The 24601-nt window shown below is 45.8% G+C and overlaps 2 protein-coding genes across 2 annotated transcripts; one reads left to right on the forward strand and one right to left on the reverse strand.

Annotated features, from left to right (window-relative positions):
- The first annotated feature begins 6015 nt into the window (after positions 1-6015).
- On the forward strand, positions 6016-10809 carry C2H1orf162 (chromosome 2 C1orf162 homolog). Its single transcript, XM_044236481.1, has 7 exons — positions 6016-6085; positions 8049-8124; positions 8920-8986; positions 9466-9560; positions 9834-9901; positions 10310-10421; positions 10513-10809. Exons 2-7 carry the CDS (start codon positions 8088-8090, stop codon positions 10566-10568), a joined length of 435 nt encoding a protein of 144 aa, XP_044092416.1. The 5' UTR covers positions 6016-6085; positions 8049-8087; the 3' UTR covers positions 10569-10809.
- A 2300-nt stretch (positions 10810-13109) lies between these two features.
- Positions 13110-21647, reverse strand: TMIGD3 (transmembrane and immunoglobulin domain containing 3). The gene is made up of 6 exons (XM_044236786.1): positions 21563-21647; positions 19721-20068; positions 17932-17998; positions 17309-17409; positions 16734-16795; positions 13110-13193 (listed from the first exon to the last, which is right to left on the reverse strand). The coding sequence occupies exons 1-6, from the start codon at positions 21600-21602 to the stop codon at positions 13110-13112; spliced, it is 702 nt and encodes a 233-aa protein (XP_044092721.1). The 5' UTR covers positions 21603-21647.
- Positions 21648-24601: the final 2954 nt, after the last annotated feature.

Consider the following 24601-nt stretch of genomic DNA (forward strand, 5'->3'; position numbering starts at 1 on the left):
GAGCTTGCCAACAGATTGTTTTAATTCTCTCACTATAAGATGCAAAAAATGGAGTTTGGAAGTAGATCTCCTAGTCAAGCCTCTGATGAAACCAAGGCCCCAGCCAGTGCCCTCACTGCACTCTGATAAGACCCTAAGCAGAGAACCCTGGTGAGCAGTACCAAAGCCTCTAACTCACAGACACTGAGAGATAATAAATGTGTACTCTTTTAGGCTTCAGAATGTGTGATCATTTGTTATGCTGCTGTTGAAAGCTAGTACAAGGATCCTTAACATGTCCATCTGTGGCTTTTTTCCTAATCCACCCACTGTGGTTCTCCTTTCAGAGGGTCTGATGCAATCCACCCCCTGACTCCCGCCTTGGTGCAGGCTTTAGATTCGGTTTCCTGATCTCATGCACATGGCCTTTCGACCCTAGCTCTGAGTCAACAAAAATTAGCAGCTGTTCCCAGAGCAAACCCCAGCTCCAGCTCTCACTCAGTATGCTTCCTTTGTACCTTTGAGGATTCCCAGCATCCAGTTCAGCCACGCATTTCTCAATTCTGGTGTTTAAAATATTTCATCAGCGTTGGTTGGTGTTCTTTGACAAGAGGATCTCGTTAAAGATCCAGTCTGTTCCATGTCCTGGGATTTGTGTTCACCGTTCAACCCACTGAAGTCTTATTCTCTGCCACTGCCACCCCCTAAGCTGTGTTCACAGAAAGGGGTCATCATGATCCCTTCATTTCCAGATCCAGTCCACTCTTTCCAGTCCTCATGTTACTGGGTCTCCCTCTTGGCAGCATCTGGTGCTATTGGCCACAGCTTTCCTTCCTTCCTTTTCTTCCTGGCTTCTAATAGCTTGTGTTCGCTGTCACTGCTTCCTCTCAGTTTCCTTAGCTGACAACTGTCTGCCTCCCTCTAAATATTGGTGTTTCTCAGGGTTCTGGCCTATGAATTTTTATTCCCACTCTACAGGCTACATGGACAGACTTAGCCATTCCCATGGCTTTTACTATCACTTGTATGCTGCTGACTTCCTCACTTATAACTCAAATCGTGTTAGGCAGGATGGGTTAGGTTAAGGGAGATCAGAAACTATCCCTAAATCTTTGTGTAATGTGGAAATGCTTATTTCTTGCTCGTAAAGAATCCACCACAGGTCCAGGTGGCTCTCCGGAGAAACTATCCTCTATATGATGATGCAGTGATCCAGCTTCAGAGCCTGCAACCTTACCTTCTCACCACAAATCTCCGTGACCACCCTGCAGAAGGGGTCAGAAGAGGTCTTACTTCAGTGATTAAATGCTTCAACTCAAAGGGAATACCTCACTTTCATTCGTAGTCTTTTGGCCACAAGTCACATAGCAACCCCCCCTCCCCAACCACAGGCGAGGCTCTGGGCCAGAAGGAGAAGAGAATTGGTTGTGGGCAAGAACTAGGACTGTCTATCACACAAATCTAGAGCTCATGAAAGAGCTCTTTCATGCTCTTTCCCTTGCCACATTCCCTTGCCATAGACCCTTGCCACATTTCCGCCTGAATGTTGCACAAACACGCTGAAGTCAATGTGTCAAAGAGTAAACACATTATTTGTCCAATTCTACACCACTTCTATATTGGCACTACTAGTCAGTGATAACGATGCAGAAATCTGGGAGCTACCCTGAGCTCCTCTCTCCCATACCCTCCTCTTACAAGTAGTAAATGACTAGATTCATCACCTCTCTTCCCCATCTCTTCTTCGTCATGGCCACTGCCTCTGGTCAGACCTCTACAATGGTAAAGGATTTGCTACCCGCTGCCTGGCCCCTCCCCAGACCCTCCTATGTTCTGTTGCCTAAACCCAATGTGACCATGTCACTCTTCAGCCATCTCTCCATTCCCCCTAAGGTAAGATTTGTTTAGAGTCCTCCATTACCTGGTCTTTTCCTTCCTCCAGCCTTTTCTCTTCCATTCCCCATCCCCACCTGACCTTCATTCCCCACTGCACCAGCCATGGAAAAATACTTGCATTTCTTGGACTGTAACTAACATGACAAAGCATGTTTTACTCACGCAATCCCTCTGCCTGGAATACGCTTCCTTCCTCTGCCTGTCTAGAAAATGTGATTCATCTTTCAAGACACAACTCATACATCATCTCCTCTATGGTGCTTCTCAGGACACTCAGTCTCTCTCCTTATTGTGTAAGCTCAGCCCTTTCCCCATTGGGTCCCACTCTTCTGGTGCAGATATCAGCATTTCATCTACAATATTTCATTATGCTGTTTACTCCATAACTTGGCAATGCATGTGGGTCATAGAAGGTTCTCAGTAAATGTTGAATTAATTAATTAATTGTCACTCTAAGTCTTGAGCTACTACTGTTTCCCTCTCTGGCTCTTCTTCATCCTTCAGTCCTTTGGTAACATCTTCGATCTTTTGCCCTTCCTTGTTTTTGCTTCCAATCCTAGATATCTCTCAAATTCACTTACATCTCGGCACAAAAACAGGCACATAGATCAATGGAGAATAGAGAATCCAAAAATGGACCCTCAACTCTAAGGTCTACTAATCTTCAACAAAGCAGGAAAGAACGCCCAATGGAAAAAAGACAATGTCTTCGGTAAATGGTGGGAAAATTGGACAGCCACATGCAGAAGAATGAAACTGGGCCACTTTCTTATACCATACACAAAAATAGACTCAAAAAGGATGAAAGACCTAATTGTGAGACAGGAATCCATCAAAATCCTAGAAGAGAGCACAGGCAGCAACCACTGTGACCTCAGCTGCAACAACTTCTTGCTAGACACATCTCCAAAGCAAGGGAAACCAAGGCAAGAAATGAACCACTGGGACTTCAAGATAAGAAGGTTCTGCACAGCAAAGAAAACAGTCAACAAAACCAAAAGACATAGTGAAATAAGTCAATCGGAGAAAGACAACTATCATATGATCTCCCTGATATGAGGAAGTGGAGATGCAACATGGGGGGTTAAGGGGGTAGGAGAAGAATAAGTGAAACAAGATGGGATTGGGAGGGAGACAAACCATAAGTGACTCTTAATCTCAAAAAACAAACTGAGGGTTGCTGCAGCAAGGGGGGTTGGGGGGGTTATGGACATTGGGGAGGGTATGTGCTATGGTGAGTGCTGTCAAATGTGTAAACCTGGCGATTCACAGACCTGTACCCCTGGGGATAAAAATATATTTTATGTTTATAAAAAATTAAAAAAAAAGACAACAGACAGAATGGGAGAAGATAATTGCAAATGACATATCAGATAAAAGGCTAGTACCCTTTATCTTTACAGATTATAAAGTACTATAAAGAACTTATCAAACTCAACACCCAAAGAACAAATAATCCAATCAAGAGATGGGCAGAAGACATGAACAGACATCCAAATGGCTAACAGACACATGAAAAAGTGCTCAACATCACTTGGTAGCCGGGAAATACAAATCAAAACCACATTGAGATACCACCTCACACCAGTCAGAATGGCTAAAATTAACAAGTCAGGAAAGACAGGTGGTGGTGTAGATTCGGAGAAAGTATAAACCCTCTTATGCTTTTGGTAGGAATTCAATCTGGCACAGCCACTCTGGAAAATAGTATGGAGGTTTCTCAAAAAGTTGAAAGTAGAGCTACCCTATGACCCAGAAGTTGCACTGCTAGGGATTTACCCCAAAGATACAAATCTAGTGATCTGAAGGGGCACCTGCATGCCATTGTTTATAGCAGCAATGTCCACAATAGCCAGACTATGGGAAGAGCCCAGATGTCCATTGTCAGATGAAGAGATAAAAAAGATGTGGTATACATACACAATAAGCTACTACTCAGCCTTCACAAAAATGAAATCTTGCCATTTGCAATGATGTAGATGGAAATATAGGGTATTATGCTAAGCAAAGTAGGTCAATCAGAGAAAGACAATTATACAGTCTCACCGATATGTGGAATTTAAGAAACAAAACAGGATCATAGGGGAAGGGGGGGAAAAAGAAGACAAAATTAGGGGGACAAGCCATAAGAGACTCCTAATCATACAAAAAACTGAGGGTTGCTGGAGGGGAGGAGGATGGGGGATGGGGTGACTGGGTGATGGACAGTAAGGAGGACACGTGATATAATGAGCACTGAGTTTTTATGTAAGACTGATGAATCACTGAACTCTATCTCTGAAACTAATAATACACTAAATGTTAAACAATTGAATTTAATACATTTTAAAAATGCTCCACTTTTGAACCATGCTATCTCTGGGAAAACATCTCCTGAGTCCCAGCAATCAGTCCCCGGCCTGGGGTACCCTATGTGGTTCCTTTCTGCTCCCTCTGTCCAAAACCCATCCATGCTCTAGAGCCCCAGCTATGGGTCCACCAGCATGCAGCCTTGCCTGATTTCACTAGCTCTACAAGCTCTGCCAGCTCTTCCTTTCCCTTGCCTGTTGAGTTGCTCTGCTCTCTGCCTGAAACTGTCTTTCTGGGGTTCTCTGCCTGCCCAGCTTTTTCCCATCCTCTGGTTCTCAGTGTCTGGTCTGTCCAAGGAGTCTGCTCCTCCATCTATCTAAAGACCTCCCACCATTTAACACAATCTGTAATGTCTGTTGTTTTCTTGTTTTTGATTTCTCTTCTCAATTAGACAATAGGCCCCATGAGAAAATTTTCTGCTTTGTTCTGAAATATCCATAGCACCTAATTCACACACAGTTTATTTAGCAAGTGTATGTATTAATATTTTAAATCTTTTTTCAAATTTTAGAATGTTTCTTGTTTTCAAATACCACATAAAAAAATAACATGCCTTTCTTGATTAAGAGATCGAGAGGGAGTAATTCCAAGTTAAAGGTGTTTTTTCTCTATTTCAATAGTTTCTTTTAGTTGCTGAGAGGATAATCTAATGAGGATTATCCAATCTGTTCCTCTGATAACTTTGGCCTCATAAGAATTCTTGCTTTATTTTCCATTAACTCCATAAATTACAAATTCTTTTGTAAAAAGAATAATAATTTCAGGGATTATTTTCTTTTGTCAAACTTCTTGAATCCTTAAATATCAGATTTTCACTCTCAAGGTTTTCTTACAGAGCCAAACACAAAACACAGTGGAGTGACCAGAACTTCTATGGTGTTCTTAGAAATTACTTTGTGCCAAATTTCTTAAATATCTGTGAATATGTAATAGTGAATCTTTCATAAATTCTCTTTTGGATAATATTTCTAAATCCATATGTTTATTTTTCTAAATTCTAAATCCATCCTCCCTTTACTTTTTACTACTTCTTTTAAGATGCAGAGTACTTTATTAACATTATTTTATGGATAAATATTTACAAAGAAATGACTCACCTTCACTCTAAAGGGATTGCCCATAACTTTTTTTTTTTAAGATTTTATTTATTTATCTTGAGAGAGAGAGAGAGAGAGAGAGCCAGAGCATGAGCTGGGAGGAGGGTCAGAGGGAGAGGGAGAGAGAATCTCCAGCAGACTCCTTGCTGAGCACGGAGCCCCACACGAGCTCAATCACATGACCCTGAGAACATGACCTGAGTCAAAACCAAGAGTCAGATGCTTAACTGACTGAGCCACTCAGGCACCCTCAGTGATCTCCATAACTCCTAGCACACTTCATGTCTGCCCAGCTAGTACCTTATGCTTGACTCTGCTTGACCCTGCTCTTTGTCCCTCCTTATCAACCTCATCTCTCTGGTTAGAACAAGTGATATTTGAAGGTGCTTGATGACAGTGATAATGCCACATTGCTGGGAACTCTACCTTATCTTGCATGGTAGTTAAGTGCTTAATTTAGAAATACACTTGTCTTAACCCTCATGTTCTAGTGTTCATGTGTCAAAAGATATAAGAGAAGCTGTTCATGGGATTAAAAAATATATGGTGTTATAAAAATAATTAAAACATATATATATAATGTTGGGCTCAAAGGGGAAGTCTGACCTCAAGTTTAGACAAGATCTTTGCAACACACAGCTTGATGGGGTAGTAGCAGTAAATCATGATTTCGTCATCTCTGAAAAGTAGGAGTAGTCACGGAAGCAAGTGAAAAGTTCAGTCTTAGACAACGGGCATCTTATGACCGGACTTTTTCTTAGAAGGTAAATGCATTTACCCCATGCTTTTAATCTAGATGAAATTATTATTCATGCAAGGGAAATGTCATCTAATTTCTAGTGGTTTCTATCTCTTTTTTTCCTCTTTAACTTTATTTGGTGGGTAAAGGGTTGTATTTGAGTGGCTTCACGTAGCTAGTGGATTTTGTGGCAACTGTTAAGAGTCTCCCAGTACTGGACAAAATGTGCAAAAGTATATATAGTGCTGTTTCTATTTTAATTTATGCTCTGTCAAATGTTTGGGGCGTTGTTTTCAAATGGAAATGTGTTTCCTGCTTTTCTTGGCCTGGATCTGTAAGTATTTATTTTCCTGCTGCTCTGTGTGATGGTTTTGTCTTTCAATATGGGGTGGCCCCCAAAATTTTAAAGGTGGCTGTGGTGGCATTTCTTTGGGATGGTTGTAAACTCAGAGCAACTTATTTGAAGGTTAAGACTTTACAGAAACCTACAATTGTCTCATCTCCTACGTCCCCAGTGGTGAAGTTTAATATAAATTCATAGCATAAGATCATGCTCTTTTTAGGGCAAACACATATTTCAATATTTCAAAAAATAGTCTCTATTTTATGGTGCTCTACAAAGAGCATTGTTGACTTTTAAATTAGAAAAGGAGCAAAAATGCTAGAAAAATTGTTACCACTGATGATTCTGCTGCAGATGATGGGCTTCCTAGTCTTGTGTCTCAGAATTCTCACCAGATTTCCCTGTTGGCACTTTACCTTATATTATGTTATTTGGTCGAGTCTAATGCATTTATTATTATTGCTGTTGTACGTGGTAAATGGCGATTAGTTATCCTTCTCCCGACCCTCCCCATGTCCAAGGACTTGGAAATTGATTCACTTTTGAAAGCTGAATAAATAAACACAAAAAATAGATGACATTTATTATCTAAATAAATTACCTTAAAATACAGCAGGTATAGACAGTGCCAAAAATTCTTATCATGGGTGTGCCTAAATATGAAGTCAAACTGTGGTTTCCTAAAATGTCTTTGTCCTGTTATTTAAATAAAAGTGGAGACCATTTTTATCAGCAAAGAAACTGGTTAAGCGAGCTATAGTACATAGCTATAACTGAAACACTTAACGGTCGCTAAAAATGCTTATAGAAAGTTTTGAATGGCATGGGAGGGATGTTTATGATAAAGAAAAAACTTAAAAACAACAACAGAAAAGGAGATATGAAGTCTCAACTTGCTTTTAGGAAATGCATGGAAGATTAACTAAAAAGAAATACTCCAAAATTATTAATATAATAATCAATAGTAGGATTTCAGGTGATTTTACTCTGCTGCTCTTAGGTTTACTTTACACTTTTTAGTACAAATAAATAAAAGGGAAAATACAGAAAACTTAGCGTAAAAAGTAGAACCATAGCCTAGATAAGGACACTGACACTCTTGAAAAGATAATACTTGAACAGAATAAAAATTCTGAAACAGCCTAGAGGAAGGGGCTTCACAAGAAAGTGGGTCAAAGCTTATCCTGCTGCCAGGGAGGAGTGAAGCAAATACATTAGACCTCTATGACATTCAGTATTAAAATCATCCATTCATCTTCTCCCATACTCAGTTCAATTCAATGTTTGCCAAGCAAAACTGTGGTTTTAAATGGCTGTCCCATGTGTTCTGATAGAATGCACTGGTGACACCAACATGTTCCTTATGTCATTTCAGTTTATACATCAGTCTCCTGTGAGTTAGTTGGTATGAGTCAGTTCTGGACCCATCAGTCATTCTGGTTGAATTTTAGCCCTGCTAAAATCAGATTTCTAGACCTGCAAAGCTGAGGACTGTTGGCTGAGGTATAATAACCACACCATGTAAAGTCCATGACCACTGTCCTCACTAGAACACTCACCATGATTAGCCTCTCTCTCATGGATACTGCTCTGGTATTAAAATCACAGCCTCAGAGTTCAGCCCTCTGCTACCTTTCCTTTCTAGCTTTCAAAGAGGAACATTTTTTATTCTCGGGAAGACAGCATGGGAGGAGGGAGTTCCAAACCTGAACCCAAAAATGGTAAGTCCAGGGCAGAAACCATTACCTGCCTCACTACTGAGTTAACATGGACTGGATTAACCAGTAACGATACTGAAGAGCTGAATGGGACAACATTTCTGAGGTTGGAAGAATCAAATTTTACCCAATGCCAAGAAGAGTGTCAAGGGGAACCAGGGAGAACAGTCTACCCTCCTAAGTTGAGTAAAGGGTGTCTGTGTGCTCAGTATAAGACCAGCTGGGTACCTTAGGGCAACGCAGTTCACTTCCCTCTACTGGCCCCCTATTTATGGCACTGGCCTCGCGAGAACTCACTGTGGCTGCCTTTGACTAGACACTGTTAAAAGCCACCCCGCAAACAAAGGAACCACTAAAAAAAGGCAGTAATTTCCAAGGTCAAGTTCCCCAAAACTTTGGGAAATATTAGTTTTGGGTTTTGCTTTTGGTTCTCTACTCCCTGGCCTTGACATTGTCTGCTTATGTCTGAGGAAGCACATTCCCCTGGGGTCCATTAAATCTTGGAGGGAGGGACAGGAGATGTGTTTATTTGTCAAAGGGACACGCGGGGCTGCAGAAACGTGAGGCTCCTCTTTCATGGGTGTAGCTGTTTGTTTTTTAAGTTTTTAAGTGAAAGCTCTACTTTTGTTAAAGGATCCAGGACATGAAACACCGTTCTCTCCTTTTACAGAGTGGGACTCTCCATTGTTTATGTCCCCTGGTGGCTTGGATAGGGTGGGGCACCTGGGGACTTAATTTAAGCTGGAAAGATTCATGAGATGTGGCAGATGCACTAAGCCCCTTCACATTCTCTCACAGACAAACCAAGTGTCAGCACAACAGCTCCGACAATTGCCTCCACACCCTGCTCCCAGGAGCCCACCAAGTAAGCGAGCCATTCTCCCACCCATTTCATCTTGCACTACATGGCATTGGATTTTGTGCTGACAGCCCTGCCTGATGGTACTTGGGAGGGAGGGCTGAGGAAAAGGGATCAGAAACAGTTGAAAAAAAAAAAAAAGAATAGGTTTTTTATATTTAGAGTGTGGTTCTTAACCCGGAGTGCCCCAGGGAAGGAGATCCCTCAGGAGATCCATGAATCCCCTCAGCTTATCGACAAACTGTGTGTACGGGCGGGCTTGTGAAGATTTTTGAGGGGGACAAGAGCTCATAATTGCACTGAGGTTTCAGAGAGTTCTGGAACCCCAAAGCAGAAAGTTGAAAAGCAGTGGGTAAAAGTCACCTCGCCAGCATGAAAGCTATTTTAGGGATCGACCCGCAGGCAGGAACGGTGACCCTCTGGCCTTTAGCAGAGGCCTTCAGAAAGCCCAGCTGGTCATCTGCTCCCTTTCTTTGCCAAAACAGCATACAGCATTTGGTCTTGGCCTTTTTTGTGGGGGTCCTGCTAACACTGCTGCTGCTGGTCCTTGTCTTCCTCATCGTGAAGAGCTACAGGAAATGTAAGTGGTCTCCGAGAGATGGGACAGCTCTTCTGGCTCTGACATTGAGAATTAGTCTCGGTGTTAGCTCTGACGGGGAGTAAAACCTTGGTAGCTCACCCTCTCCACAGACTGGGGAACTGATACCCTTGGCTTCTGTGCCTGCCCTCCCTACCCCTCCACTTTTGCCACCTCCAACACCCACCTCGCCCCCCAGCCTGCAGAGAGAGGCTTCCCATTCCTCCACGCCCCACTGGTGAGACTTGTTCCTCTCTTTCCTGGCCCCTGTGGCAGGCCACTCCAGTCCCTGGGCCAGGGATCCTCCCTTGGACAGTCACTCCAGCCATGATCCTCCGGCCAAGGTAAGACGATCACACTGTTTAGGGGACCCTGGACATGTGCATCTTCTGATCTCTTTTATCCTTTATGACCACAGCCTCCAAGTGGCTTCTACAGAGACCATGGCTTTTATTTTTTTATTATTATTATTATTTTTAAAACTGTTTCCTTTTTTTTTTTTTTTAAGATTTTATTTATTTGACAGAGATCACAAGTAGGCAGAGAGGCAGGTGGAGAGAGAGGGGGAACCAAGCTCCCTGCAGAGCAGAGAGCCCATGTGGGGGCTCGATCCCAGGACACTGGGATCATGAACTGAGCTGAAGGCAGAGGCTTTAACCCACTGAGCCACCCAGGCCCCCAAGACCCTGGCTTTTAAAGAGACACTGCCTCCAAACTGAACTCAGTTGTTCCTCCTCCTTCTTCCTCTGCAGCTTTCATCCCCGGAGGAAGCACTTAACTATGCTAGCGTAGCTTTCAAAATCTTGGAAGAAAAGAGTGAACACCTGACGGAGAAACGTTCTGCACCCTTGGACACGGTTGTCTATGCTCCAGTCAAAGGGACAGACTCCCCCTACCTATCCAGTGAGACTTGATGCCTGTCCCGCTTACTCTAGGCTCTATCTTTACTCATCACTTTCCCTTAGGACAAATTCTGGTTGGAGCTGTTTGGGTGGGATCTGGAAATGTTAGCCGGCGGTTTTGAAGACCGAGGGGGAGTGTTGGCCTGAGAAGACACTGCCAGCCCTCCTGCTTGGATGGACAGCCTCTTAGCCCTTGGAGGGCTGAGACGGCCTCCCTGGTCCTCTTCCAGAGCGTGTGGTACAGAGCTCAGCGCACAAAGGGTGCTCACTTGGTGCCCCTGAACAGCTTGGGAGAAGCCAGCCAAATGGGCAAGTGAGCAGGAGTTCCAAATAAAACCAACCAGTCTGCAGTGCTGGCTCCTCCAGTATCATTTATTTGTCTGGTCCTGTCACATCCAGAGATCCAGAACTCCTCCACAGCCAGAAGCCAAACAGAGAGGATGGTACCCCAGAACAATCTCAGGACTGATCAGGGCTCTGGCCTCAACCTCGGCCCCAACTAGCGGCATTCTTTTGGTAAGTGTAGTTGCTTCCTCGTGAAAACAGAACTAATAACATTTACCTGTTAGTTCGAGAATAAGGAAGATGTACCATTTTCTATGGTACTTCGTACATCCCAAGAGTTTTACACAAATATAAGTTCCACATGTACAAAGCACTGTTCACATGTGGATGTCCACCTCTTTGCTATAGCATAAAAGATATGCAAAGTGATGTTATATGGGAACCAAAAATTTAAATGTGAACCCCCCCAAATCCTAATGATGATTCCACAGACAGTCCCAGTAAAAATACCAATAGGATTTTCTTTCTTTCTTTTTTTTAAAGATTTTATTTATTTGAGAGAGAGAGAGAGAAAGCACGAACAGGGGGGAGGGACACTGGGAGAAGCAAGCTACCCTGCTGAGCAGAGAGCCCGATGTGGGGCTTGGTCCCAAGATCTCAAGATTATGACCTGAGCAGATAGCAGAGGCTTAACCCACTGAGCCACCCAGGCACCCCCCCCACCCCAGTAAGATTATTTTTCATTCAGTGAGGTTACTCTAAAGTCCCTATGTAGACAATAAACCAGAAAGCAAATCTAGGAAAATTTATCAAAAGAAGCAAATAAAAGAATATAGGAAGGCTACCCCTAACCACTAACTAAAAGTGTTTTTTTTAAATCAAGCATGCATCATTAAAATGTGTTCATGGTTCGCAAATAAACAAATGGGATAGAGTAAGAAGACTAGAAATAGATATACATGAAGAAATTGAGAGTAAGATGGCATATCCGGTCATTTGGGGGAAATTGGTTTATTTATAAAAAGTGTTTTGACAGGTAGGCAGCCATGTGGAAGAAAATAAGATCAGTCCACATCTCCCTCTTTAAATTCTAAATGCGTCAAAAATTTAACTGTAAAAAAAAGGTGTAAAAGTACTAGGAGAGTATATGCGAGAACTTTAAGAATTGAGTGGTCCCTGCCTCGAATATGTGACCCCAAGCCAATAAACCAGAAAAAGTTGATTAACTGGACTTACAAAAATACTGTTCAAAATGCCAAGCCTGGAAAATATTTGCAAAGCATCTCATAGCCACAGGGCTGATTTTCTTAATATACTCAGAGCTTCTGTCAGTCAGTCAGAAAAAAAAATAAAAATAAAAATCAGCAACTCAGTAGGAAAATCAAAGTGAAACAAAAAAGCACAAAGGATGAGTCCGGGTTAGTCACAGAAAGGGAAATGTAAGTAGCTTTTCAATAGATGAAGAGATACTCAAGTTTACTCATAACAAAAGAAATAGTAATTAAAACTACAGTTAGGTGTTCTCCATCCATGAGATGAGAAACATTCACAAAAAGTCTGCTAACAAACCGCTGGGGCAGGACTGTGGGGAACAAAGACACCCATTCAAATGATATGGTTGGCAATTTGGCAAAAGCTAACCAGGTTTTAAATCCTATAGCTGCAAATACATCCTGTGGAAAGTTTAAATTGTGCATAGTTTAAATTGTAATGTTCACCAAACTGCCTAAAACTTGGTGAGGCTCCTCATACTAAGTATACTCCTAGTGCCCAGCATGTGTGCTCATGGAAGCCTCACAAAAACACTAGGAGGCTACAATGGTCATTATTTGCATTTTAGAAGAGAAAGGGAGACCCAGAGGGGCCAAGTAATGTGCTGAGTTCTCACTGCTAGCCAGCGGTGGCTCTGGGGCTCACACCCAGGTGGGCTGGCTCCAGAGTGTGCCCGTTTTCCCACTATGCTCAACTCTGCAACAGTGGAAAATCAAGGAATCCCCCAGTGTCTGTTGAGAGGGGACTAGCCAATGGAGTACAATGTAGCCATTCAAAAGAGGGAAGAAGCTCTATGTTCTAGGACAAAAAAGATCTCCGAGTTATATCAAAGATAAGCTGTTAAACAGAATTCTGCCTGCTCTGTTCGTGTCCAGGAGAGAATGTGTGTGTGCGCGCACGTGCGTACGTGTGCACCTGTATTTGTCCATATCTAGTCTCTGAAAGAAAACACCTTTAACTGGTCTCCGTAACTGCCCCTGGCCAAGGGAGCTTGATAACCCAGGGACTGAGGGGCAAGGAGGGGGAGGAGGTATTGTCCCTTAAAAGCCCTTTTGTAACTTTTGAAGTTCTCCACTTCCCTTGTTGAGGATCTTCAGGGGACCCGGTACCTGGTGCTCCCATCCCCACCTGGATTCTGAACCAACTGAGAAGTATCGTCTTCATCACACATCTGGCACTGGAAAACATGGCATGAACGTGGCTGCAGAGAAGGGGACAATCCCTTCCCCACCCCTCCCCACCTCTGAACAGTGGCTCAGCTGTGCCCGGGAGTCACAAAAGAGGTCATGTGTACTTTGAAAGCTGCACGCAGAAGGTTAAAAAAAGAAGAGGAAGGGCAGAGCAGGTTCACCCAGATTCTGACCCACGGACTCCCATCAGACGGGTCACTCCTCCGATGGGACATCCTTGAGGAATGTTACCTTACTGGGGCTCAGTCTATAGCCAAGGAAGCGGCAGTGGGAGAAAAGCAGCCTCCCCAAATCTCTCTGAGATAGCACGGTCAGGCAGTATGTTTAAAGACTGAGGTTGGGAAATTCAAGTTCAAAGAGATCAATAATGTAGCCAGTCTCTCCCATTGAGGAGGTGGCAGAGCCACACTTGTATCCAGTCCTCTGACTTGCGGTCCCCTGCGTCTTGCCTCCAGGCCATGCTGCCCCACCCAGAGCAGGCAGAGTGGCAGAGAAACTAGCAAGGGCAAGTCTGGTGACCCGATCCAGAAAAGCTCCTGACAGCTGGTTTTTGAGAAGATGGCGGAAGGGTGGGTCCAGTGTGGGTGTGAATGGACCAAGGAGAAAGACAATTTGGGGATATGGTCTTGTGAAGAGGCCACAGCACAGCAGAGTGGCCGCCCCAGGAGGGCAGCAGAGGCTCTTCTGTCGGTGGTTGGGGAAGTGCCTCTCTAGCTTTCACCTGACAGCAAACAACACTACTGACCTTGAAGCTAGAAGTCCGGTCAGCTTTCCAGTAGAGAGCCAGGGCTTGTCCCACAGTTCTCAGAGAAGGACGCATTGTCCTAGGACCATCTACTTGGACATGAAGTATCATGTTAATTACCCTCCCTCTGTTTTCTAGAAGCTTCCTATTTTTAACAGCAGAACCCTACTCTTAGAAAGTTTTAGGTTTTGTCTCCCTCCCATGAAAACCGGTGTGCCCCTAGTCCTGTTGGAGGGTGAAATGAGTAGTTAAATTATTGACCATAGATTTCAAAGGTCTTTGCCAGGGAAGGGAAGAAGAAAAGTCTCTGGAACCCTCATTCATGGAATTAGAACAAACCTGTAGGATTGTGAGGGGCAGCAGAGGCAGTGATGGGGAGCTCCTGGAACTCCCTGAAACAGCAGGGACGACTTCACATGGGGAGAGAAGGTGCAGACATGCAGGTGGCTCTGGCATTTCGGACAGTACAGCCTCCCCTGTACCCACAGCTCCCGATGCCTCCCTCCATCCTGATTTGTGCTTCCTGATGTGACTGAATATTTCACTCACCACACCTTGGTTTCTCACTGATCCAGAGCGGCCTCCATTCGGTCCGCAGACAATGTCCCAGAGGGGACAATCATTCCCCCAAGAACACCTGACACCTGCTGGTTTGGCCGATACCCCTTCTTCTTCTTCTTCTTTTTTTTTTTTAACATTTTTTTTCCAATTTATTTATTTTCAGAAAAACAGTATTCATTATTTTTTCACCACACCCAGTGCTCCATGCAAGCCGTGCCCTCTATAATACCCACCACCTGGTACCCCAACCTCCCACTTCCTGCCCCTTCAAAACCCTCAGATTCTTTTTCAGAGTCCATAGTCTCTCATGGTTCACCTCCCCTTCCAATTTACCCAAAAGCACATACCCTCCCCGATACCCCTTCTTCTGATAGCAGGTAATACCAATGCAGAAATAAATATCGCAATATTGTGCTTGAAACTTTTCTGGAAACACACTTCGAGGGATATCCCAGGAGAAGTTAGTCATACCTGAGAGTCCATTCAGCACCAGTCAGGAGTTTATTGGCGAACCAAGAAAACACAAGTGATCTCCCGGCCCCCTGAGCCAGGTTTTGCCTCTTTTCTTCACCTGCGACTGCTGTTCTCAGCTAGCAGCAAGTGATCACTGGCAAGTCAGAGGGTCCTGCAGTACACCTGAGAGGTCACAATCGGTTCCCACAAGGTGGGAGTCGGGTGTCACGACAACTCTATTGTAGCATCACTTAATTCATAAACTAAATAAATCTTCAGTCACATCTGTTCAGCATGAGCCATTTTCTATGGAGTCAGGACACAGGAGGAGCGCTTCAGTGACTTGTCTATTTTGTGGGGAAGAGAAAAAGGACATCGAGTTGCGATCTGTTGCCTTCCTCTGCTGCATGTTTCTGCCATAGAAGTTGCAAATTCTCTCGTGGTGGCTTTATGGGGACTAAACATGGTAGTTTGTTCTCAGGGCAGAAATCAGCTGTCATTACTTGAAAGCCCTTCGGTCAGTCAATAGGGAAGCTTGGCACATGGGGCTTACATTCACCTCTCACCAAGCTTTGGTGATTTAATGCCACTGGACCCCTGCAGAGCCCAGGAACATCAAAGCCAGACGGGGTCTTTGATTCCAGCTGCCATGTTCCAATTGCCTGAGTGTGAGGAAGCAGGCCACGGCTAACACAGGTCACACAACTCTTTGCTCAAATGGAGTAGGGTTACATTCCCTTGCCTCAATTTCCACCACTCTGTGTGCCTTTCCTGTCGAGTATTTATGCTGACAGTTTTCATCTGCGTGATGCTTTTTGTCTCCTTCCCACTCTGCATTATAAGTTCTATGAGGCCAGATGCCATTTCTTTTTCTTGACTTTGTATCCCTAACACCTAGCATGGTCCCCATGCATTGAAAGAAGAGTGAATGTATGACTAAAAACTCCTGGGGAAGATGAGAATGGGGTCCTCATTCTATTGCAGAAAATGGGCCCAGAGAAGTGAAAAGTTACCCAAGATCATGCCTTGAAGAAGTGACACTGGTTTTTGCAAAAACCTATAGTATAATTGTGTCCTGAAGGGAGGGGTCTTGGGCACAACTACTTTCCCCATCTCCACCAGTGCCCAAAGCTCTTAGAGGACAAAAGGGAGCCAGGCCTTTGATTTCTTAGGGCTCCTGCTCTGCCATGGGGCCAAATTATCACAGGGAGAGTATGAGACCTCTCAGACTTAGCTTTGAATTCCAGATTCCTCCAGTTCTACCCCGTGTTTCAGTAGCAGGTGCTTCCAGGTGTGTGTGTGTATGTGTGTGTGTGTGTGTGTGTGTGCACGTTTACTCTCATTCTCTGAAGCATTGTTTCCTGCACTTCCAGACCCAGAGGAGGAGGGAACCTGCTCATAACTATGTATACAGTCCCTCTATGGCCCAACGTACTTCTGTGACTTCTGAGCATAAAAAAAGAAAAAAAAAAAAAAAGCCCTACTAGCCAAAAGGTGACACTTGTATGTGGTGTTCTTCCTATCCTGTGTCTCCTTAAGAGGTTAGAAGAACCACCACATGGTGGTCTTGAGGATTTTGGTTTCTCTGATGCTGCCCCAAAGGAAAGGTGAACAAAAATAAAAAGAGAGAGAGAGAGAAAGGGAAGGTGGGCAGATCCACATAGTCCCTGCTGAACAAAATTCCTATCCTCTGGTTAGGAAAGGGGATCCCTAAAGATCAGGTAACTGTGAGGCCCAGGGCTCAGGATGAGCCACGGAGGGAACTTACCAGAGGTGTGGGGATCAGGAAAGAAGCTTGACTGGTTTTCTGGCTTCTAGTGAGGATTTTACCTGTAATACCCAAGGGCAAAAGGAGGCACAAAGCTTAAGGGCCCTTCCTCTGGTGACTGAAGACCACAGCTGAGGCCCGTGGGCCTGTCATCTCCATTCCTGGACCTTCTCAAGGAGACTTTTCTATGTCTACTTACCCACAGGCCCCAGAGGTCTTTTGACAGTCCCCCCAGGTGAACAAAATTTTCAAGCAAAGAGTAAGTCTACCTCCGAAAGGTTGTGTGCTGGGAGGCAGGTGATCTTCCACACACTGGGACTTACAGTGTGGTCGTCTCAAGGCCTCCCTCCTCCCTAGTCTAAGTGGTCCCACTTACCACGGCTGCCATAACCTCTCTGTCACCTCTCATGGGGCCTTAGTCACCATGAAGCAGAATCTCCCCCAGCCCATGGCTGGCTGCATTGATCTCCATGGGTCCAGGCAACAGGAAGAGGGCCACACTCACTCATTTGAAAGCTACTCCTTGGCCCCTTTCATTTTGCTTAATCCCCACCCCCCCCCCAGTAACTACTTACCCCTTCTACTCCTTTGGCTTCTCCTTCTTTTGGACAAATGACTGATTATAAAGATGGACCCCAAGCCCGTGATCAGTATGCAGACGATGAGAATGGACATCCTGGAAGGAGTCACAGACCAACAGAACTCATGTCGCTGGAATTCAGTTCTCTGCCCAGGATCCACTTTCCTGGGATCTGCTCCATCCCTCGCCCCCACCCAGTTCCAGGAGCTCTGCCACCGTGTCCCTTCAGAGTGCTCCTGTCCCCCAGCCCAAGCCTGATCGGACCTGGGCTGGTGGGCAGACCGAGTGGGTCTGGCCCCTTCCTCAGAGACTAACAGACTTGGAGCAGGCAGAGCCAAGACTGGCTGGTCTCTTGAGCAGGGGAGACATAAGCTCAGGAGCTAGAAACAGCCAAAATGAAACAGAAAAGGGCAGTGCAGAGAGAGAGGTGGCAAGCACATGTGAGAGCAACAGATCAGAGACTGAGAAAAAGTCCCAAAGGCGCTCCAGACCACTTCTGAGGGCGCCATGTCCTGCCCTTCACATGTGAGACACTGCTCTCTCCTTAGGACAGATCTTTCTCCACGCTGTGTCACCCTTGCCTGCCTCCCGCCACCTCCATAGTCCATTTGTCCTCACCTGGAGCGATCGGCCTTGCGGACCACTCTGGATGCCTTGCAGCTTCTGGTCTTGTTGCCTGACAGGCCTGCATCAGGAAAAATGTGCTGAGGGTCTAGTGAGTCAGTCCCCAGACCAGCCCTTGCCTTCTGCATCTCTGTGTCTCTGGCTGTCATTCCCTCAAACCTCAGAGACTGAGTGTTCCGAACAGATCCTGGCCCAACCTGAGGCACCCTAAGAGTGCCCTGCATGGGCAGAGAGTGGAGGGAACAAGTAGGGGCTGACATCCAGCCCACACTCTGCTTGCCAAGCCATATACCACCGGTCACTGGGTTCCTTGCACCTGGAGATGGGACTCTCTTTGCAGATTTGCACAAAAGCCCTGTGTGGACTAGAAGTGGCCCATGGTTAGAGAGTCCCAGGCTGAAGCCTATGGGAGGGGACACCAGAGGCACAAGAGGGCCAGTCCAATCCTTAAGGAAGGAGCCAATAGATGACATCATTGCCACACTGTGCTCCTGACAGCCACCAAAACCCAATAGGAAAAGCTCTGCCATGGCCACCCACATTGCCTTCTCTGGCAAATCTAGTTGGGGAGGTTGTGGGGGCTTAAACTAAGGAGACATTTAGGTGAGACCTCTCTCATCCCGAGCCTAACTATACAGTAGAAACACACTAGGTGTGAGGATGTCACTCATTGAATAAGATACTTGTTAGACAAAGGAGTAGTTGCTCACGTATGAGCAAGACCCTCTCTCCAGCACCAGAAGGCTTCCTACAGCTTTCCTTAAGTTCTTGGTTTGTTTTCCTACCGGCATTGTGCTCTGGGCTATGACAGAAAGACCTCCCTCCTAGAAACGGAAAGGACTGAGAAGACACAGAGGGAAAAAAGAGAAAGGCTAGTGCTTTCCTTAAGCTCTTTGCCAAGACAGAGGCTTTCTCGTGTAGAAAAGAGACTTTGAACAACTGACAGCAGAATTTTGGTGAGCATCTGGAGAACTCAGCCCTGGCCCAAAAGACTGGTTGACTGGCCTGGACAGACCTTCCCCTACATGCTCCAGTCCAACATCCACCCCCCCCCCCAGCAGCCTCCATGTAAACTGTACTCCTGACCCGTTTGGCCGTGATCTTCATCCCGGTTTCTGAGGGGGCTCATCCGGGAACCTGGGTCATCTTTCATAGCCTCACTCGCCTCTCAAGAAATGGAGTTTCAAGGGACGCCTGGGTGGCTCAGTTGGTTGGACGACTGCCTTCGGCTCAGGGCGTGATCCTGGAGTCCCGGGATCGAGTCCCACATCAGGCTCCCAGCTCCATGGGGAGTCTGCTTCGCTCTCTGACCTTCTCCTCGCTCATGCTCTCTCTCACTGTCTCTCTCTCTCAAATAAATAAATAAAATCTTAAAAAAAAAAAAAAGAAATGGGAGTTTCAAGATTCTAGACCTACAAGGCTGGGTATGGAGCACAGATGTGTAATATCAACCTTTGAGCCTTTCCTGGCCAGCAGCACAAAGCCCTTCCACTTATTAGCTGCCATGAGCCTCTCCCAAATCCCATGAGCCAGATCGCTGTCAGGGAAGGGAGCTTCCAAGAGGACCCCAGAGCCCACACACCCTACTCTTCCCTGAATTCCAAGCTAAGCCACAACAATCAGCAACCGCCCAACTTCGGAACGAAGGAGAAACGAGGTTACTCCCAAAGAAACTAGGGGGAGCCTGACTGGGTTCTCCCCGGCCTCAGCGAGTAGTTACCACATGTAATGCACACGCACGACTGTGGTGTGAGCCTGACTGGACTCCTGATAGGCTCCATACCTTTCCCAGACCAGAGATCACGGGCCAGGCCTCCCGTGCTGTCAGTCACCACCAGCTCGGTAGAATCCATGTCGTCCCTGGCAAAGGCCCGCTGGATGCCGCACCAGTACCAGCCCGCATCCTCCTTGGTCAGGCAGGACACAGTGATGATGAGCTGGCTTCCCGTGTCCCTCAGGGCCACGCGGTCCGTACTGTTGGGCGTGAAGGCGATGATGGTGCAGTAGTCCCGGAAGTAGCCTCGGCACCAATATTTGGGGTGGTCCTTATAGTGGGCATTGTAGCTGCAGGTGGCAGAAGTTGTGTCCAGCGCAAAGCTCTCCTTGACCTTTTCGTCCATGACCATAGCATCTGTGAAAACACACATGGGCAAGCGTGCACCCGTGCATGCACACGCACACACACGTATCATTGTTCCTTTAAACATGTTGCAGCCCCTGCCATCCCCCAGAAAAATCAGTTAAAGCACAATTTTCTGCCTGTTTTGGGTTAGTGACTATGAGGGGCCAAATAGGGTCCCCCTAAAATTCGTATGTTGAGGTGTTAGCCTCCTGCACCTCAGAATATGACTGTATTTGGGGATTGAGCCTTTAAGAGGTAATTGAGTTACAGTGGGGTCATTTTAAAGGGCCTAAGGCCACCTGCCTGGTGTCCTTATGAGAAAGGAGCTTAGGATACACACAACAGACCGAGGGACAGTCATGTGGGACACAACAAGAAAGCCAAGGAGAGCGGCCTCAGAAGAAACCAGACCTGCCTTCACCTTGATCTCAGACTTCCAGCCTCCGGAAATGGGAAGAAATCAATCTCTGTCGTTCAAGCCAGCCAGTCTGAGGTGCTGGCTCCGGCAGGCCTGATGGCTACTACCACAACCCTAGGCAAGTCTTGTGGCCTGGCCCAAGGGGTCCCCCTCTGCATGGATATAGGCAGCCTCTCACCACTGCCTGGCAGGGGGTTTGAAGAACCCGAGGCTCGCTGTGAGCACATCCTGTGCCCCTAGCTGAGGCCTGCTCAAAACCTGAGAAGGTTTGGAGGCTTCTGCCGGCCGCACAGTGCTGAGAGCAGAGGGAGTCAGGTTCTGTTCTTACGAGCTCAGAACTTTCCATTTCCTCTGTGCAAGGCCTACAGGGGCAGCACCGTCATCTCAGGATGTTGTGTAGTGAGGAAGTCATGCACACCACATCCCCCTTGACCATGGCTGGGGGAGTATCTGAACCAAGAGCAGAGATTGGCAGCAGGGGCCCCCTGTCTCTCAACCTTCCAGAGGTGGGCTAGGTCCCCACAAGCACTGCCTGGGACCTGCCTGCATGGCAGGTTCACGTCCCCCATATGAATTGATATTTTATTCTCCTATCCACCCCACAAAGTAGATGGGGTGATGCTCACTCTACAGGCCTGGATGGGGACAAAGGAGGGGCACAGCAGCCGTCAAGGTCACCAGGTCAGTCCCCGGGGTCTCACATCTGGGCTCAGGCACAGGCAGACAGCAGAAAGTCCCGGCCTTATCCATCTGCACAAACACTCTTTGGTGAAGGGGAAGGGACAGGGAAAGGGAACTTAACACTGAGAGAATACGGAGCCCACATTTTAGCTGAGGTTTTCAAATTTCTTGCAACCCTCCTTTTAAAAATTTTTTTCCCTCCCCTCACTACCCTCCTATCAGAGCTAAGAACAAGGATGAATTTGAAAGGATCTCTTTTCTCCTCCTTTTATTTTCCTATCCCATTCCTGCCGGGCTTCGAGCTACTGAGCCAGCACTCCAAGTAGGAGAGGAGAAGGAAAGGCAAGGAAATGCAAGGTGTTTGGGAAGTTTGGAGGCTAGAGATGTTCCTTCCCCTGTCTTACCTGAAAAGGCAGTCAAGAAGAGCAGAATGAAGAACCCCATGACTGGAAGGAAGTGAACAGCCTTCAACTAGAATGACAAACCATGCCCAGGGGTCTCAGGAATCCTGGATCTGATTAAGGGAAATTGAGATCTTTGAGCTTCAAGTAGTTTTATCCTGTTTGAAGAGACCAGGCCAAAGGAAACAACCAGTCAATCCAAGCAGTGCTGCAATGGATAGCTATCCAAGTTGTGCACTGCACAAGCATACCTCATCAGTGGGAAGCCATTTGTGGAAATAAACTTATTTATATAATAATATAGGCAACGGAAAAAATTGTGGGCTTCCTGGCACTCCCAAAATAGCAGTGGAGATTCCCCTTCTGGATAAATGCACCCTGGTGCAACAAAGCCTTGTACCCACTTGGAAGAGCACAAGCACACTCATCAGCATTTACACACATCCAGGTGTGCAATTGTGCCTGTCCTGCCAATGGATCAGGTGAGAATTCTAACTTCCCCGACTCCCAGGTGAACACTGAAGCCTCCCTCGTGGATTGTGGTTGGGGGTGAAGTGTAAAGCTGTTAGGAACAGATGCATCTGGTATCTGGAGCATGGAGCCATGTACACGTGGGTGTTTGGGTGTCGGCAGCCACAGCTGCTGCGTCCAGACCTCTTGAGAGCTTCCTGGGGCAGAGCTGGGACAAATCAAGGAGATCTGTCTCTGCAGCAAGAGAAGCTTCTCTTGGTTCCTGCTGGGGCTCAAGGCCTGACTACTGATTGTGAAAGTCTGAATTACAGAACCACCCCTCCAGTGAATTTAGACTGAACACTATTTATCACCCCCCACCCCAAAGATAGCCCTCCCCATCAAAGGCCAGGCATGGATGTGTGTCCAGGTTGTTCAGCAACGCATGTGGTCCAGCGGCAGACCTGTTTCCCGAGCCTGTTTTACCTGCGCCTCGTTGACTCCTCGTCAAACCTGAGTTCAACAAATAAACTGCAAGTTGGGGAAAAGGGGCGGGCGGAGGAGAAGAGAGGAAGAAGGAATCTGCCAACTACAAGGGACTTAGGAAAAGAACGACAAATTGCTGTATATGGAACATATTTGAATCCTCACCAAAGGTCTAGACAGTGGCTAGTTGATGATATTAAGAGATTATTGTTAAGTTCTTTTCAGATGTGATAATGACATCATCAAGAGCCAGTTTCTGAGGAGTGCCTGGTAGCTCAGTCAGCTGAGTGTCTGACTCTTGGTCCCAGCTCAGGTCGTGATCTCAGACTTTTGAGGTCGAGCCCCGCATTGGGCTCTATACTCAGTACAGAGTCTGCTTGAGATTCTTTCTCCCTCCCTCTCCCCACCCCCTACTCGCTCTCTCTCAAATAAATAACAAGTAAAATCTCTTTTAGAAGGCTGGTGGAACTATGAGTTCCTTTAAAAAAATAAATTAAATAAATAAATAAATAAAAAATAACCAACCTCGAAGATGGCTCCTGGCACTCATGCTATTATTCAGTCCCCTCCTAAACTGAATCAGGGCTGGCCTGTGTGATCAAGAAAATCAATAAAAACTGGGGTGTCTGGGTGGCTCAGTCAGTCAGGCACCTGGTTCTTAATTTTGGCTCGGGTCATGGTCTCAGGGTGCTGGGATTGAGCCCTGTGTCGGGCTCCATGTTCTGTGCAAAGTCTACATGTTCCTCTCCCTCCCCTCTCTTGCTTTCTTTCTCTCAAATAAATAAGTAAACAAAATCTAAAAAAAAAAAAAAGAAAGAAAGAAAGAAAGAAAGAAAAGAAAAATCAGGGTTGCCTGAGTGGCTCAGTGAGTTAAGCCGCTGCCTTCAGCTCAGGTCATGATCTCAGGGTCCTGGAATCAAGCCCTGCATTGGGCTCCCTGCTCAGCGGGAAACCTGCTTCCCCCTTTCCCTCTGTCTGCCTCTCTGCCTACTTGTGATCTCTGTCAAATAAATAAATAAAATCTTTAAAAAAATTTTTAAAAAAGAAAAATCAATCAAAAACATACAGCAACTGATCATTCATACAGACACTGTGGCTGTATTTTTAAAAATCACTTCTTATCTCTGAGAAAGCCACATCCAGACAGACACTGGGAAAGGCTTGGAGATAGCACCATGAAACCGAAGAAAGTAGCAACCCAAGGAGAAATGGATTGGGCACCGATATCAGTAAAGTGCCCAACTCATGAAAAGGTAACATTGTCAAGCAAATGAGAGGCCCAGAGTTACGAGAACGAGTCATGTTCTAGCATTCTGAGTATTCCTGGGTGCTCTTTGTTCTATAGCTGCTTCATCAGGGTAGAATTAAGTTTCACTCCTTAGATGTATAACTTAAGATGATGAGTGGATAATAAGAATAAGCCAAGTGATCATTTAAAAAATACCTTTCATAAATAAAAGCTGAAATGTTTGCAGATGAAATAATTTGATGTCCAAAATGTAAAGATAATCAGGGTGCGGCAGGTGGGGAGGGACACAAGTGGAACAATGTGGGCTGTAAGTTGATCGCTACTGAAGCAGGATAATAGATATATGAGGGGTCATTATTCTGGCCTCTTCACTTTTGTGTGCCGGAAATTTTCCATCATAAATAGGAAAAAACAAACAAACAAACAAACCAAACAACACTTAGGTATGACAAGGTTCAGTCCTAGGAACTTGCCTGGGTTCACATGGCTCGTACAACAGGCTGACCTGGTCCTAAGTCTTCCACAATAGTAACGACCTGGCAAAGAACAGAGACGTCAGACTTCACAAGGGGGTGGGGCATATACGGTGTAACCGGAGCAGTCGGGGCAATGCGCAGCTGTCTTCCCATTTGCACCCTACCCAGCATGGCCTCTAAGCACAGAATGTCTCTAGAAAATGTACATCTGGTTGTAAAAAACTGAATGTACCCATGGACAATGGCCAGACCATCTATAAAAATAGAGCTCTGTGCAGAATTTCTGGCCCAGGAAACCAGCATCTTATCTACAGTAACTGGCTGGGGCAGCCAGCCTGCCAGAAGTCAGATTTGTAGGAAATCAGACCATAATCTCCAGCA

Source organism: Neovison vison, chromosome 2 (assembly GCF_020171115.1).
Source record: "Neovison vison isolate M4711 chromosome 2, ASM_NN_V1, whole genome shotgun sequence".
Classification (NCBI taxonomy): domain Eukaryota; kingdom Metazoa; phylum Chordata; class Mammalia; order Carnivora; family Mustelidae; genus Neogale; species Neogale vison.

What these genes read in the sequence shown, in the direction of transcription:
- C2H1orf162 (XM_044236481.1), top strand. Translation starts at nt 8,088, where the DNA reads ATGGGAGGAGGGAGTTCCAAACCTGAACCCAAAAATG. An exon ending in CAAACCTGAACCCAAAAATG is followed by an intron (nt 8,125 to 8,919) that starts GTAAGTCCAGGG and finishes ATTCTCTCACAG; the next exon opens with ACAAACCAAGTGTCAGCACA. An exon ending in ACCCTTGGACACGGTTGTCT is followed by an intron (nt 10,422 to 10,512) that starts ATGCTCCAGTCA and finishes TTTACTCATCAC; the next exon opens with TTTCCCTTAGGACAAATTCT.
- TMIGD3 (XM_044236786.1), bottom strand. Translation starts at nt 21,602, where the DNA reads ATGGGGTTCTTCATTCTGCTCTTCTTGACTGCCTTTTCAG. An exon ending in TGATCTCTGGTCTGGGAAAG is followed by an intron (nt 17,999 to 19,720) that starts GTATGGAGCCTA and finishes TTCCTGATGCAG; the next exon opens with GCCTGTCAGGCAACAAGACC. An exon ending in CGCAAGGCCGATCGCTCCAG is followed by an intron (nt 17,410 to 17,931) that starts GTGAGGACAAAT and finishes GACTCCTTCCAG; the next exon opens with GATGTCCATTCTCATCGTCT.